This window comes from Dendrobates tinctorius, unplaced genomic scaffold (assembly GCF_039654945.1).
Source record: "Dendrobates tinctorius isolate UK_male_01 unplaced genomic scaffold, ASM3965494v1 ptg000192l, whole genome shotgun sequence".
Lineage (NCBI taxonomy): Eukaryota > Metazoa > Chordata > Amphibia > Anura > Dendrobatidae > Dendrobates > Dendrobates tinctorius.
In genome coordinates, this window is record NW_027361859.1 from 13,312,065 (window position 1) to 13,329,774 (window position 17,710).

Below are 17,710 nucleotides of genomic sequence, written 5' to 3' on the forward strand. Positions count from 1 at the left end.
GGGAGTCCGGAAGTCCGGAGCATGTTTCTACTGTGGTAAAGGTGGTCATTATGTTAACGTTTGCCCGGTACTACCTAAGAGGGTCACACCGGCGGAAAACTGTTAAGCTCAGAGGGTATGGAGGAGACCCAACTGAGCGTATGCATATCCTCCATGATGGTATCTCAATGTATGCTCCCTGCCAAGGTTATTGTCGCCGGCAGAGAGCTACCTATATCAGTGTTTGTGGATAGCGGTTCCGCCACCAATCTCATAGATGAGGAGTTTGCACACACCGCCGGGTTTAAGATTGAAAAACTTCCTCACCCCATACAGGTGGTGACCATTAATGCTGTTCCCCTCCCTCAAGGGGAGATTACTGAGTTTGTGGCAGAGGTGAAACTCCACATTGGGGTCCTACATTCTGAGTCGGTTACATGTAGGGTCCTCCGTAATCTCCCAGCTCAAATGGTCCTGGGTTTTCCATGGCTGTCCAGGCACAACCCGGTAATTGATTGGAAAACTCAGGACATAGTACAATGGAGTGGTTTCTGCCAAGACAATTGCTTGGCCACATGTGTGTCCGCCGTGACGCCCAGCCTGCCGGAGGCTTTGCAGGATTTCGCGGATGTTTTCTCTGAGAAGGGTTGCTCAGAACTGCCTCCACATAGAGCCTATGACTGTGCTATTAGGCTAAAACCCGGGGCCAAATTACCTAAGGCCAGGATGTTTAATATTTCTGGTCCTGAGAGACAAGCTCTGAAAGACTACATCGCGGAGAGTCTGAGCAAAGGTCACATCCGGCCTTCGTCCTCGCCTGTAGCCGCGGGGTTTTTCTTCATTAAGAAGAAAGATGGGGGGTTACGCCCGTGTCTGGATTTCCGAGAGTTAAACCAGATTACTATCCGTGATCCCTACCCAATGCCGTTGATCCCGGATTTGTTCAACCAGGTAGCGGGGGCAAAATGGTTTTCCAAGCTGGACCTCAGGGGGGCGTATAACCTCATAAGGGTCCGTCAGGGGGATGAGTGGAAGACGGCGTTTAACACTCCTGAGGGTCATTTTGAGAGTCTGGTTATGCCGTTTGGGTTGACCACCGCGCCTGCCGTTTTCCAACATTTTATTAATGATGTCTTTGCTCATGTCCTGGGGAGATTTGTGATTGTATACCTGGATGATATCCTCATTTATTCTAGCGATCGGGACACTCATTTGCAGCATGTTAGGCAGGTGTTACAGTTGCTCCGGGAGAACCAGCTCTATGCTAAGCTGGAAAAATGTTTATTTTTTGTCCAGGAGTTGCCCTTTTTGGGATATATTGTGTCCGCAGCTGGTTTTAAAATGGACACCGCTAAGGTGCAAGCGGTGTTGCAATGGGAGAGGCCGGAGAGTCTGAAAGCACTCCAGCGGTTCCTGGGGTTTGCGAATTATTATAGGAAATTTATAAAACACTTTTCGACTGTCGCCAAACCGCTCACGGACATGACAAAAAAGGGTGCCGATCTGGCGAACTGGCCTGAGGTGGCTATACGTGCATTTGAGCGTCTGAAGAATAGTTTTGCTTCAGCCCCCATTCTGGTGCAACCAGACGTGTCTAAACCTTTTGTGGTAGAGGTTGATGCGTCGGAGGTGGGAGTGGGGGCAGTACTGTCTCAAGGCTCGTCCTTGAGCGAGATGCATCCATGCGCCTACTTCTCCAAGAAGTTGTCGCCGGCCGAACGGAATTATGATATCGGCAACAGGGAGTTGTTGGCCATCAAACTGGCTTTTGAGGAATGGCGACACTTCTTGGAGGGGGCGGCTCACCAGGTCACAGTTATCACCGACCATAAGAATCTGCTCTACCTGGAGTCGGCCAAGCGTCTGTCTCCTAGGCAGGCTCGCTGGGCATTGTTTTTTACTCGTTTCAATTTTCTTGTGACGTACCGTCCCGGGGCTAAAAACACCAAGGCGGATGCTTTGTCTAGGTGTTTTCCGGGGGGAGAACCTCGGGAAGAGCCGGTACCCATCCTCCAGAAAGGGGTAGTGGTCTCGGCTCTCACGACTGAGGTAGAGGCGGAGATTGCCGAGGCCCAAGAGGAGGTACCACCAGGACTTCCCGCCAACAAATCATTTGTACCCCTGCATCTTCGGCCTAAGGTGTTGAAGGAACACCACGATTCGGTACTGGCTGGTCACCCAGGGGTGAAGGGCACCTTAGAGCTGGTATCGCGTCGTTTCTGGTGGCCCAAAATCCGGCAGGACGTGGTCTCGTACGTGGCAGCTTGCATCACGTGCGCTAGGGCTAAGTCACCCCGAACCCGTCCTGCTGGCACGCTACAGCCTCTGGGGGTACCCAATAGGCCATGGACAGAAATCTCCATGGATTTTATCACTGACTTGCCAGCCTCGGCAGGGAACACGGTCATCCTGGTGGTGGTTGACCGTTTTTCAAAGATGGCGCATTTTGTGGCGTTGTCCTCTTTGCCCAATGCTAAGACGTTGGCTCAGGTATTTGTGAAGGAGGTGGTCAGACTCCACGGAATACCGTCTGACATAGTATCTGATAGGGGTACGCAATTTGTGGCGAGGTTTTGGAAAGCTTTTTGCTCAAGGTTGGGGATCAAGTTGTCACATTCATCGGCGTTTCATCCACAGTCTAATGGACAAACTGAGCGCATGAACCAAAATCTTGAACAGTATTTACGATGCTTTGTGTCCGACAACCAGGAGGAGTGGTCTACTTTCCTTCCTCTGGCCGAATTCGCATTAAATAATCACCGCCAAGAGTCATCAGGAGAGTCTCCATTCTTTTGTGTGTACGGTCAACATCCTCAGTTTTGTACCTTACGTCAGGGTGACTCCGGGGGTGTCCCGGAGGAGGATCAGCTAGGAGCCCAATTGTCATCAGTCTGGAGGCGGGTGAAACAGCGTTTGTTGAGCATGAGTGCCAGGTACAAACGGGTGGCTGACAGTAGACGCGTGCCAGGTCCGGACCTGTGTGTGGGTGAATGGGTGTGGTTAGCTACGAAGAACATAAAACTCAAAATCCCTTCTTTAAAACTGGGTCCAAGGTTTATTGGGCCTTTTAGGATTTCTGCCATCATTAACCCAGTGGCTTATCGGTTGGAACTTCCCGCAGTGTACAAGATACACAACGTGTTTCACAGGGCTTTATTGAAAAAGGTGGTAGGCTCTGTGGACACAACGCCTATGCCACCTCCAGTCATGGTGGATGGCGAGTTAGAGTTCGAGGTCGCCAAGGTAGTGGACTCTCGAGTAGTACGCCGTACTCTTCAGTATTTGGTGCACTGGCGGGGGTATGGTCCAGAGGAGAGGTCTTGGGTTCCAGCCTCAGACATACATGCGGATCGGCTGGTCAGTTCTTTTCACCGTCGTCATCCGGACAAGCCGGGTCCTATGAGTCTTGAGGGCCCTGGGGTCCCTCGTAGAAGACGGGGTACTGTCATGTCGGACGCTGTTCACACCACAGCATCCGGCAGGCAGAGGTAGTTCCACCTCCAGCCACTATAGCCTCAGTGGCGCCGGCCTGATCTTCAGGCTCTCGGGGGTTAATCCTGCTGGAGACCAGGTTGGATGGTTAGTCACGCCCACGGTCTTTAAATAGTCATGCTGGCCTATGGGCGTCGCCGATTATAGCTTGTGTTTCATACCAAGTGGTTCCGGTCTGGAGTGGAGGTGTTCAAGAGAGAGAGATTCATATCTGGTGTCGTATGATCCGTCGTTATCCTTTCTCCTTCCCATATTTGTGTTTAGTTGTGCCCTGTTCACATTACTGTTTATTCCTGTGTGTGTGCGGCGCAGTGCAGTTTAAGTTCTCCCTGTCATTATTTGTGTGGGAGCTTTGGTGGTGACTTCTCACTGGGTGGAGGGTGGAGGGTTAAGTGCAGGGCTGAGCAGGAGATAAGGAAAGGTCGGAGGCTCAGGCATTTGCACCTTCAGCAAAAACCCTGGGTTGAGGGTCAGACAGGGTTTCCCCTAGTAAAGGGACACCACAGGGGCCCCGGGTCTTTCAGCCTTAGTTGAACTTAGCCCCCGTGACAAAAACATCTAAAAAAGCCAGCACAGTTCTGGAAGAACATTCTTTGGACAGATGAAACCAAGATCAACCTCTACCTGAATGATGGAAAGAGAAAAGTATGGTGAAGGCGGGGTACAGCTCATGATCCAAAGCATACCACATCATCTGTAAAACACGGCGGAGGCAGTGTGATGGCTTGGGCATGCATGGCTACCAGTGGCACTGGGTCACTAGTGTTTATTGATGATGTGACACAGGACAGAAGCAGCTGAATGAATTCTGAGGTATTCAGAGCCATACTGTGTACTCAGATCCAGCCAAATGCAGCCAAACTGATTGGTAATCATTTCATACTACAGATGGACAATGACCCAAAACATAAAGCCAAAGCAACCCAGGAGTTTATTAAAGGAAAGAAGTGGAATATTCTTGAATGGCCAAGTCAGTCACCTGATCTCAACCCAATTGAGCATGCATTTCACTTGTTAAAGACTAAACTTCAGGCAGAAAGGCCCACAAACAAACACCAACTGAAAAACACTGCAGTGAAGGCCTAGCAGAGCATCAAAAAGGAGGAAACACAGCATCTGGTGATGTCCATGAGTTCAAGACTTCAGGCAAGTCATTGCCAACAAAGGGTTTTCAACCAAGAACTAGAAATGAACATTTTATTTACAATTACTTAATCTGTCCAATTACTTTTGGTCCCTTTAAAATTTAAAAACAGGGTGGTACATGTTAAGGAGCTGAAATTCCTAAACCCTTCATCCAATTTTAATGTGGATACCCTCAAATGAAAGCTGAAAGTCTGAACGTAAACAACATCTGAATTGTTTTGTTTAAAATTCATTGTGGTAATGTCTAGAACCAACATTAGAAAAATGTTGTCTCTGTCCAAATATATATGGACCTAACTGTATATTCAGACATAGCATGGGGAAGGCATTTATGCAGGGGGCATTCATGCCCATTTAATCGAAGTATATTTAATCAAAGTAAGAGGCAGTTATAACATGGCAGTTAGAAAGGGCAGGAGACAGGTAAGGCTAGTTTCACATTAGCATTTTTTTGTGCAGCGCATCGGGCGCATAAAAAACGCAAAGAAAAACGCAAAACAAACGTGCGTTTTTTTAACGTCATGCGCACGCTGATGCGTCAAAAAACGCAGCGTTGCTTGCGTTTTACATGCGTTTTTGCATGCGTTTGCGTTTTTTTATGCACATGCGTTTTTAGGTGTGTCATTTTTTCCATTGTCTAGAGAACATTCTAGACTTGTTTAACTCAAAAACGCATGCGCAAAAAAATGCAACCGTGCGCAAGACCATGCGCACACATGCGTTCCCATAGACTTCAATGTGTTGTTTTTGCGCATTCCGTGCGCAAGCGTGCGCATGCGGTTTTTTGCCGAGACAGGGCACACCAAAAAATGCAACATGTTGCGCCTGGCGCGCCTGGCGCGAAAGACAAAAAAACGCATGCTCACGGAAACGCAAGTGTGCGCAAGACCATGCGCACGTCATGTTAAACATAGGTGCGCAGTGCGCACGGGTGCGCACGATGCGCTGCGCACAAAAGTGCAAATGTGAAACCAGCCTAAGACATTTATATACGTCTACTCCCTGTACATTTGGATTACAACAAATAAATACCATATGCATTTGTGTAATCTATATCCTGGCAGCTGCATTCACACACATCCACCGCCCTGGCATTAACTCTCTACACTCCATCCATATCGGCCCCTCACTCCTTTCCTCTCCTATGTATAGCAGTCACGCTCTTTTCACATTGCTAAATTGCACAGATCCATTCAGTCCCACCATTCAACATCAGAGACGCTCTCACAAATCACTGAACCATGTGCTCACTCTTTCTATCCTCCTTCTCCTAGTCGCAGGAGACATTGCTCCCAACCCTGGTCCCCCATGTTATAGAAAGTCAAACCAACTGCTACACTCAGAAACCCCTCTAATCTTATTAATATGCCCTGCATGCCATCTGTCTCTCTTAATTGTGCCCTTTGGAATTCTTGCTCAATGTGTAACAAGCTCTCCATCATTCATGACTTCTTCCTTACTAATTCTGTTAACCTTCTGGCTCTTACTAAAACCTAGATCCAGCAGTCAGGCACTACGGCTGCTGCTGCTCTTTCATATGGTGGACTACACTTCTCTCATACCCCAAGATCAGACAATAGAGCAGGTGGGGGCGTTGGTCTGCTCCTATCACCAAAATGTACCTTTCAGGTTATCCCTCAACTACCCTCACTTGTCTTCCCTTCTTTTGAGGTCCATGCCGTCAGACTCTACACCCCTTCTCCATGCGAGTGGCGGTGGTATATTGTCCTCCCGGCCACTCCCATCAGTTCCTGGATCATTTTGCCACTTGGCTTCCACATTTTCTCTCCTGTGACATCCCTACCCTCATCATGGGCGATTTCAACATCACCATCGCTCTTCCCCTCTCCCCATCTGCTACTCACCTTTTATCTCTAACTTCCTCATTTGGCCTTTCACAGCTTACTAATTCTCCAACGCATGACGAAACTCTCTCAACTTGGACATCTCTCGGCTTTGTGCAGTGGATGATTTTGCAAACTCCCCTCTCCCACTGTCTGACCATAACCTTCTTTCATTTTCTATGAAGAACTGCCAGGCCACTCAGGTCACCCCCACTGTCCATATAGAAACATACAGGCCATTAACACCCAGAAACTTATGAAGAACTTGCAGTCTTCATTGGCCCCTATCTCCTCCCTCTCTTGTTCTGATTCTGCATTGAAGCATTACAATGAAACACTTCAAAGTGCCCTGGATGAATTTGCACCTCCTTTACATAGAACACGACACAGATGGCGACAACCCTGGCACACCCTGCAAACACATTTCCTGCAGCGGTGCTCCAGGTGCGCCGAACGTCCGTGGAGAAAATCCAATCTACACGAAGATTTCATCCATTATAAGTTTATGCTTCGAACATACAACACTGCCCTTCAACTCTTAAAACAAACCTATTTCAACACCCTCATCACCTCACTGTCCAATAACCCTAAACGTCTCTTTTACACTTTACATTCTCTACTCAACCCAAGAGTACAGGCCCTAACCACGGAGCTTCAAGCTGACGATCTGGCCAATTACTTCAAAGAAAAAATTGACCAGATCCGACAGGAAATTATCTCCCAATCACCTCATACTATGCACTGTCCTCCCTCCCCCACTGCATCTAGCTTAGTCTCTGATTTTGAACCAGTCACAGAAGCAGGTTCTTGCATCTTCTCGCCCAACCACTTGCACCAGTGACCCATTTCCGTCACATCTACTCCAGACCCTTTCCCCTGCTGTCACCCCTCACCTAACTAAAATATTTAACCTCTCTCTCTTCTGGTATCTTTCCCTCCTCATTTAAGCATGCCATCATACATCCACTACTTAAAAAAAAACATCCCTCGGCTAAAACTGTGCCGCTAACTATAGACCTGTCTCTAATCTTCCCTTCATCTCTAAACTACAGGAACGCCTGGTCCACTCCTGTCTTATTCGCTATCTCTTTGATAACTCTCTTCTCGACCCTCTCCAATCCGGTTTCCGCTCTTTACACTCTACTGAAACTGCCCTCACTAAAGTCTCTAATGATCTACTCACAACTAAATCAAATGGTCATTACTCCATGCTAATTCTCTTGGATCTCTCTGCAGCATTTGACACTGTGGATCATCAGCTCCTCCTCACTGTGCTCCTTTCCATTGGCCTTAAGGATACAATTCTCTCCTGGTTCTCCTCCTATCTCTCTGACCGCTCCTTTACTGTATCTTTTGCTGGTTCCTCCTCTCATCTTCCCCTTACTGTTGGGGTTCCTCAAGGATCAACCCTAGGCCCCCTCCTCTTTGTACACTGCCCCTATTAGTCAAACAATCAGTAGATTTGGTTTCCAGTACCATCTCTATGCTGATGACACCCAATTATAGGCTTCTTCTCCTGACATCACGCCTGCCTTTCTAGAAAACATCAGCGATTGTTTAAACGCGGTGTCTAACATCATGTCCTCACTATATCTGAAACTGAACCTGTCAAAGACTGAACTTCGACCTTTTCTTACTTTTGCCTCTGCAAAAACTCTGTTTCTCTTATTCATTCTCGTCTCGACTATTGTAACTCTCTTCTAAACAGTCTCCCTCTTACCAAACTCTCCCCCCCTCCAATCTGTCTTGAATGCTGCAGCCAGGATCATATTCCTCGCCAATCGTTACATCGACGCCTCTACCTTGTGCCAGTCATTACACTGGCTACCCATCCACTCCAGAATCCAGTACAAACTTGTTACCCTCACTCACAAAGCTCTCCATGGCTCAGCACCACCCTACATTTCCTCCCTTGTTTCAGTATACCATCCTACCCGTGCCCTCCGTTCTGCTGATGACCTGAGGTTAGCATCCTCAATAATCAGAACCTCCCACTCCCGTCTCCAAGACTACACACGTGCTGCGCCAATTCTTTGGAATGCACTTCCAGGTCAATATGATTAGTCCCCAATCCCCACAATTTTAAGGGTGCCCTGAAAACGCATTTATTCAGACTGGCCTACCGCCTCAGCACATTAACCTAATCTATCCCTGTGTGACACATCCAAAAGTTTTACCATAACCAGGTTCCCCGCATCATGTTCCCACATGCTTTATGCATCCATTAGCCCTCTGCATCCGTACTGTTACACACTTAACATTATGGCTGGTCCATACAATCAGGGCAATTGTTACCACCCACCTTTCGTGTCTACCTTTTTCCTCATTGATTGTAAGCTTGTGAGCAGGGCCCTCATTCCTCTTGGTATCTGTTATGATCTATGTGATTACTGTTATGCTGTAATGTCTATTGTTTGTACAAGTCCCCTCTGAAATGTAAAGTGCTGCGGAATATGTCGCCACTATAGAAATACAATTTATTATTATTAAAATACACTTGGGATACCATAAAGGCAATAATTGACCCATTAAGTTTGCAATAGCTATTTTTATGTGCTTTGATCATATTTGCCTTAATTCTATGCTGCATAGCTCCATGCCTTAAGAAAATAATGAAAACCATGGAAACCACAGTAATGACTATGTATGCCGACTTTGAAGATCCCCTATATGAAAGATACTCCTATGAACCCATGAGAATGCCATATCCACATCCCCCGGAATATGTCTGCCTGAAGAACGCCTGTGAGGGAGAAACTAGGATCTGACTTCCTCCTATGCAAATTCCATTAGGAGGGGGACCATCTACTAGAGATGGGTCGTCTCGTGTATACAGTGAAGATTAATTAGTTAGGTTCCAGCATTGTTGAGATAGGTAGGCCGGGAGGTCAGATCGATAGGTTCGACGAGATTAGGATTTTGCATATCTCCAAAGGGGGAACTGTTAAGGGGAGAATATATGGCATATGAATATATACAAGAATCAAAATTATACCACTATATGGACGCTTTGCTGAATATTAGGATCATGTAGCTTTAAGATATTTCTGATTCTCTAAGACTTATTTCTGTATTGTATAACCCACCTAGCCTCATCGAAACTGGGTGGATTAATGTGGATTAGGCTAGAAACAATAATTATGCGCGTAATGATTATTTAGTAAATATAGGATATGTGAGATCAATAGTAATTTGCTATATGGGATAATCAGTAATTTGGAAAGAACCCATGATGCAATGCAATGAGATAGCTCGATTTTTGCTATAAAATGTTGTACACTTCTGGAAATAAATCAGAAATTGTTAGAGAGACAATTGCTTGCATTTGTCCTGATTTCTCCAGCTGTAAAACTCTCACATTCAATTTGGAAGCAGAACAATTAAGATGAGAACACACGCATTCTGTGTGCCATAACACCCTGTGTGATGTTTATTTAGAGTTGATTTCCATGTAAAAGATTTCCCACATTAAAGACATCAAAAAGGCTTCTCCCTTGTGTGACTGCTCTGGTGACTAAGCAAATATGATTTCTGGTTAAAACATTTCCCACATTCTGAACAGAAAAAAGGCTTCTTCCCTGTATGAATTCTCTGGTGCTTAACCAAATCAGATTTCTGGTTAAAACATTTCCCACATCCTGAACAGGAAAAAGGCTTCTCCCCTGTGTGAATTCTCTGGTGCTTAACCAAAACTGATTTCTGGTTAAAACATTTCCCACATTCTGAACATGAAAAAGGCTTCTCCCCTGTGTGAGTTCTCTGGTGCTTAACAAAATGTGATTTATAGTTAAAACATTTCCCACATTCTAAACATGAAAATGGCTTCTCCACTTTGTGAATTCTCTGATGTGCGATAAGATTTGATTTATCTGTAAAACATTTCCCACATTTTAAACATGAAAAAGGCTTCTCCCCTGTGTGGGTTCTCTGGTGCTTAACCAAATCTGGTTTACAGTTAAAAAATTTCCCACATTCCGAACATGAAAATGTCTTCTCCATTGTGTGAATTCTCTGGTGCTTCACTAAATCTGATTTTTGGTTAAAACATTTCCCACATTCTGAACATGAAAAAGGCTTCTCCCCTGTGTGAGTTCTCTGGTGGTTAACCAAATGTGACTTATAGTTAAAACATTTCCCACATTCTGAACATGAAAAAGGCTTCTCCCCTGTGTGAGTTCTCTGGTGCTTAACAAAATGTGACTTATAGTTAAAACATTTCCCACATTCTGAACATGAAAAAGACTTCTCCACTTTGTGAATTTTCTGATGTGCAATAAGATTTGATTTATCTGTAAAACATTTCCCACATTCTGAACATGAAAATGGCTTCTCCCCTGTGTGAGTTCTCTGATGTGTAACAAGACTTGATTTCTCTGCAAAACATTTCCCACACTCTGAACATGAAAAAGGCTTCTCCCCTGTGTGAGTTCTCTGGTGCTTAACAAAATGTGATTTATAGTTAAAATATTTCTCACATTCTGAGCATGGAAAAGGCTTCTCCCCTGTGTGAATTCTCTGGTGCGTAGCAAAATTTGATTTCTGGTTAAAACATTTCCCACATTCTGAACAGGAAAAAGGCTTCTCCCCTGTGTGAATTCTCTGGTGCTTATCAAGATTTGATTTCTGGTTAAAACATTTCCCACACATGGAACAAGAAAATCTTTTCTCCACTGTGTGAATTTTTTGATGTTTAAGATAAGATTTTTCAAGGGGAAAACTATTTCCATATTCTGAATTTGAAAATGACTTATTTGCTTTAGGATCAGTTTGTTTTTTAATGCCTCTTTTGTGACTTTGATTTTCCTTAGTAGTCGGTGATGAAGATAGCACTTGTTTCAATGGATCAGATGAAGGATCTTTGCTGTGAAGGGTTGATGGTATATCTGGAGTAATGGCATTTACTTCAGTTGTATCCTGTGGGATCTCAAGATCACCAGATTTAAAAATAGAAAATGTCAGCTGTCCCTCTGATCTCCTGGTACAGTCATCTGCCAAGAATAAAACCAGTTATTTTTTAATAGAATATCATTGAATTTTATGGTTTTGAACATTTCTAGTTAAATTGTATGTAAAAATGGCAAGTTATGTAAAATTACTGAATTATTCAACAAGACAATGACAGTTCACAATCTAATAGAAAACCTCATATGATGAACCAATGGAGTGTGATGTTCAACTGTTTATATTCCATATTTGGAAGGCAAAATGAACAAAGTCACCAAACAATGTTATGTAGGTGAAAATTATACCAATAAAAACTTCTACTCATCTCAAAAATACAAGTCTCCACTCAGGTCCATCATCTGTCAATGTAAAACAGAGGTTTCAACATTATTAGTGGCTCAAAAGCTCTTGAAAAGCAACATGGCTTCCATAAACCAATCCAGCAAAATCTGCTCTCCCAAAGTCATATCTCCCCCTCGTTTCTGAGCCTTGCAGTGTGCCCAAATCACAATTAGCATCTATGTATTTGGCATTACTATAGTAAGAAGAACCCACTTACTTTATGGTATGTGTGTATCCCGGAGCACAATCTGGGCACAATGTGTTGGGCAATAAAATGGCAAATGTGCAATTTTCACTCTCCAACATCCACTGTGTACGGATTTCCAGAAAATGGCTTGTTCTCTAACATCTAATTCATAATCTTTGATTATCTGTTTGTTTATATTTCCAATAATTTACCGGTGAAAATATGGACAAATCTAAATATACATAGACTGTATTGTTTTCAGTGTTTTTGACTCCCTCTAGTGACCAGAAAAATGAAGAAGAGCAGCATCCAATCCAGGTGAAAAAATATAGAAATTTATTAAGCCATGAAAAAATGCGACGTTTCGACCATCAAATGGTCTTTTTCAAGCATATGATGGTCGAAGCGTCGCATTTTTTCATGGCTTAATAAATTTCTATATTTTTTCACCTGGATTGGATGCTGCTCTTCTTCATTTTTCTGATGTCCAGCTGGGTCTTTGGACGGTGAGCGTGCTGTCGGCCATTCTGTGTATATGTTTTCCCTCTAGTGACCAGTGTCATATTCGCAGTCTTATATTGTTTTTCATTTCCTTATCAGAATCTTTTCCCACCTTTTGCAATGCATTATGGTAAGCTTTGCAGTGCATTCTGGTAGCCTTTTGCAAAGGATTATGGTACTTTCCCTCCAGTTCTCCATTTTCCTTCAGTCTGCATTCAGGAAGCTTCTCATTTCTATTCTCCCCTTGTGATTGCATCGCTGGTACGTATTTATGCTTTCTGTAGCTAATTCCTGTCCTATATTAGCCTTGTTTAATTAGTCCTGCCCCGGTCAGCTATTAGTGTACAAATGTTCATTCACAGTGTACTATGTATAATATGTATTCCTGATGCACCCCGTACTGACTGATTGTATATATTATGTTTGCTTGTAGTTTCACCGCATCAATTTGCCAAGTTTAATAAAAGGACAGACTCAACCAACAGTCTCCTTATTGGACCCCGGTATAGCGGTTTAGCTGTCTGTATAAGTCTGCTTCATTCAGTGAGGACAGAACATGGCTATGGTGTCACTACTCCTAGAGATTAATTCACTGAGCCTTATAATTTTCAAAATGGAGTCACATTATGGGGATTTCTACAGCTTTGGTTTGCTGTCATTTTGTCGTATTAGGGCTTCTGCAAATGATGTGTCCCATCTACATTTGAACCTGCCCCTGCGATATACGCTTCTGTCACCAGGAGCCGCCTTATTCATTTTGCAGGCAGCACTGGTAATGGAGATGTCAGAATCAGAAGCTCTGTCCAGCCACTTAAATTATGGTGCCTGGGACCAGTATGAGTGTATGTGCTGTCCAGCTGGAGTAATCTGTTCCCTGCATCCACCAACTGGAAAGCACCACTCCACACGACACCCTACTAAAACTTGAAGCATATTGCTGGAAGCTGCCAGATACAGTCTTGTTCTCCTCTGGTTCAGTCCTATGTGCTCAGCTCCCGGCTTGTATATTTGTTTCCTGTTGTGAACCCAGCCCTTTTCCTGACTACTCTTGTGTCTTGTGATTTTGTATATTCTCTGCCCTCCTGTTTCTGACCCAGCTACCTGACTATCACTGTGGCCCAAGCCTAGGGGGTCGCTTTATTAGTCCAGTTCCATGTACAGGGGTCGAAGGATGAAGGTTAAGATAATCCCTGGGATCTGGAAAATAGAGTAGATAGCGCCATCCCTGTTCATGGTGGCCATCTTTTGAGCTACCAGGCGACCATAAACAGTGCCCCCAAAACATTGTGTCTGCAAATTATTTCAACAAGACCTGAATTCAAATATCTAAGTGGCTTTCCTTCTCTTCTTATCCCTGACATGTGCCCAGACAGTAGTGTACAACCGTATACAGGGTTTTGTTGGATTCAAGAGAAGTTGGGAAAAAAAATTAAAAGTTTATTTCCTATTATTTCTTTATGAAGAAGTCTAAAGATCACCACATAAAGTAACACATCAGATTTGAAAAACGGGCCCTGATCAGGAACACAAAACTGTCTGTGGGAAGTGGTTAAATTAGTGTATTTTGGGCACTAAGTACTGCAGTAAAAATATATAGACAATAACACATCTACTGAAATGCTCAAACTCAACAATCTTATTCAGAGAAAAAATGAGTAGCTAGTGGTGAAACCTCTCTGGAGTATTTAGAGCAGTGATGGCGAACCTATGGCATGCGTGCCAGAAAGGGCACGCAGAGCCCTCTTAGCTGGCATGCGGCCTCGCCTCACTGATCCGGAGCTGCAGCTTCCTCTGCTTTCACTTCCTCTCACACATCGAGCAGTGAAGCCGCGGAGCTGAATGATGATGTCATCCAGCTGCGGCCGCACCTGTCAATGTGTGAGAGGAAGTGAGAGCCGAGGAACAGCTGCCGGCACGCGGAGAGGTGAGTGTGGCCGCTGGTGTGTGTGGGGCAGCTGGTGTATGTGTGGCCGCTCGCTGGTGTGTGTGGCCGCTGGTGTGTATGTGTGTGGCCGCTGGTGTGTTTGTGTGACTGCTGAGGTGTGTGTGGCCGTTGGTGTGAGTGTGGCCACTGGTGTGTGTGTGTGTATGTAACCGCTTGTGTGTGTGTGTGTGGCCGCTGGTGTGTGTGTGAAACTGCTGGTGTGTGTGTGTGGCCGCTGGTGTGTGTGTGTTTGTGTGCGTGTGTGTGGCCGCTGGTGTGTGTGTGTGTGTGGCCGCTGGTGTGTGTGTGGATGTGTGTGTGTTTGTGTGGCCGCTGGTGTGTGTGTGGACACTGGTGCGTGTGTGGCCGCTGGTGTGCGTGTGTGTGGCCGCTGGTGTGTGTGTGTTTGTATGGCCGGTGGTGTGTGTGTGGCCGCTGGTGTGTGTGTGTGTGTGGCCGCTGGTGTGGATGTGTGTGACCTCTGGTGTGGATGTGTGTGACCGCTGGTGTGGATGTGGATGTGTGTGGCCGCTGGTGTGTGTGTGGATGTGTGTGGCCGCTGGTGTGTGTGTGGCCGCTGGTGTGTGTGGCCGCTGGTGTGTGTGTGGTCACTGATGTATGTGTGTGGGGACGCTGGGGTGTGTGGCCGCTGGTGTGTGTGTGGCCGCTGGTGTGTGTGTGGCCGCTGGTGTTTGTGTGTGTGTGGCCACTGGTGTGTGTGTGGATGTGTGTGTGTGGCCGCTGGTGTGTGTGGCCGCTGGTGTGTGTGTGGCCGCTGGTGTGTGTGTGGCCGCTGGTGTGTGTGTGTGTGTGGCCGCTGGTGTGTGTGTGTGTGTGTGGCCGCTGGTGTGTGTGTGTGGCCGCTGGTGTGTGTGGCCGCTGGTGTGTGTGTGTGTGGCCGCTGATGTGTGCGTCTGGCCGCTGGTGTGGCCACTGGTGTGTGTTTGTGTGGCAGCTGATGTATGTGTGTGTGGCAACTGGTGTGTGTGTGTGTCCGGTGGTGTGTTTGGCCTCTGGTGTGTGTGTGGCCGCTGGTGTGTTTGGCCGCTGGTGTGTGTGGATGTGTGTTTGTGTGGCCGCTGATGTATGTGTGTGTGGCCGCTGGTGTGTGCGCGTGGCCACTGGTATGTGTGTGTGGCCGCTGGTGTGTGTTTGTGTGGCCGCTGGTGTGTGATTGTGTGGCCGCTGGTGTGTGCGTGACTGCTGGTGTGGCCGCTGGTGTGTGTTTGTGTGGCCGCTGATGTATGTGTGTGTGGCAGCTGGTGTGTGTGTGGCCGTTGGTGTGTGTGGCCGCTGGTGTGTGTGTGGCCGCTGGTGTGTGGCCGCTGGTGTGGCCACTGGTGTGTGTTTGTGTGGCCGCTGATGTATGTGTGAGTGGCAGCTGGTGTGTGCGCGTGGCCACTGGTATGTGTGTGTGGCCGCTGGTGTGTGTTTGTGTGGCCGCTGGTGTGTGTTTGTGTGGCCGTTGGTGTGTGCGTGACCGCTGGTGTGGCCACTGGTGTGTGTTTGTGTGGCCGCTGATGTATGTGTGTGTGGCAGCTGGTGTGTGTGTGGCCGTTGGTGTGTGTGTGTGTGTGTGTGTGGCCGCTGGTGTGTGTGGCCGCTGGTGTGTGTGTGGCCGCTGGTGTGGCCACTGGTGTGTGTTTGTGTGGCCGCTGATGTATGTGAGTGGCAGCTGGTGTGTGTGTGTGGCCGCTGGTGTGTGTGGATGCATGTGTGTGCGTGCGTGCGCGCGTGTGTATGTGTGGCCGCTGGTGTGTGTGGCCGTTGGTGTGTGTTGCCGCTGCAGTGTGTGTGTGGGTGGCCGCTGGTGTGCGTGTGGCCGCTGGTGTGCGTGTGGCCGCTGGTGTGCGTGTGTGTGGCCGCTGGTGTGTGTGTGTGTGGCCGCTGGTGTGTGTGTGTGTGGCCGCTGGTGTGTGTGTGTGTGTGTGGCCGCTGGTGTGTGTGTTTGTGTGGCCGTTGGTGTGTGTGTTTGTGTGGCCGTTGGTGTGTGTGGCCGCTGGTGTGTGTGTGTTTGTGTGGCCGCTGGTGTGTGTGGATGTATGTGTGTGGCCGCTGGTGTGTGTTTGCGTGTGGCCGCTGGTGTGTGTGTGGCCGCTGGTGTGTGTGGCCGCTGGTGTGTGCGCGCGTGTGTGGCCGCTGGTGTGTGTGTGGCTGCTGATGTGTGTGTGGCCGCTGGTGTGCGTGTGGCCGCAGGTGTGTGTGTGTGGCCGCTGGTGTGTGTGTGGCCGCTGGTGTGTGTGTGTGTGGCCGCTGATGTATGTGTGTGTGGCCGCTGATGTATGTGTGTGTGGCCACTGGTGTGTGTGTGGCCGCTAGTGTGGCCACTGGTGTGTGTTTGTGTGGCAGCTGGTGTGTGTGTGTCCGCTGGTGTGTGTGGATGCGTGTGTGTGCGCGCGCGTGTGTGTATGTGTGGCCGCTGGTGAGTGTGGCCGTTGGTGTGTGTATGTTGCCGCTGGAGTGTGTGTGTGTCCGCTGGTGTGTGTGTGGCCGCTGGTGTGTGTGGCCGCTGGTGTGTGTGTGTGTGGCCGCTGGTGTGTGTGTGGCCGCTGGTGTGTGCGTGGCCGCTGGTGTGTGCGTGGCTGCTGGTGTGTGTGTGTGGCCGCTGGTGTGTGTGTGTGGCCGCTGGTGTGTGTGGCCGCTGGTGTGCACGCGCGCGTGTGGCCGCTGGTGTGTGTGGCCGCTGGTGTGCGTGTGTGGCCGCTGTGGTGTGTGTGTGGCCGCTGTGGTGTGTGTGTGGATGTGTGTGGCCGCTGGTGTGTGTATGTGTGGCCGCTGGTGTGGATGTGTGTGTGTGGCTGCTGGTATGTGTGTGTGTGGTCACTGGTGTGTATGTTTGTGTGGCCGCTGGTGTGTGTGTGTGTGTGTGGGGCCGCTGGTGTGTGTGGATGTGTGTGTTGTTTGGCCACTGGTGTGTTTGTGGCCGCTGATGTGTGCGGTGAGTGTGGCCACTGTTGTGTGTGTGGCCGCTGTGTGTGTTTGCCAATGATGGGGAGATGACCAGTGATGAGGAGATGGCCAGTGATATGGGGAGATGGCCAGTGATGGGGGGAGATGGCCTGTGATATGGGGAGAGGGCCAATGATGGGAGTGATGGGGAGAGGGCCAATGATGGCAGGCTCGGTCTGGCGGGGTACCGGGTAAATGCCCGATGGGCACCGAGGGTCGCGGGGGGCCCTTTAAATTTCCTGCCCCTTTAAATGTTTAGGGGCCGGGCCTTTTAAGAGCGCGCGTGCACATACCTAACCTTGGCTTTGCGCGCGACGCGCGTGGTCGGGCGGCGGCCCCCTGGCTGTCTCCGGCGGTGGCTCCTGAGCGTCTGATGAGTCATTCTCCTGGCTGCCGCGTGAC

General features: G+C 47.8%; 1 protein-coding gene across 1 annotated transcript in view; it reads right to left on the minus strand.

Annotated features, from left to right (window-relative positions):
• Positions 1–17,710, minus strand: part of LOC141055969 (uncharacterized) — a 107,897-nt gene that overhangs the window by 71,597 nt on the left and 18,590 nt on the right. Inside the window, 1 exon segment of the mRNA XM_073552660.1 lies at positions 9,840–11,449. Within this exon segment, the coding sequence (XP_073408761.1) occupies positions 9,840–11,449 (1,610 nt within the window).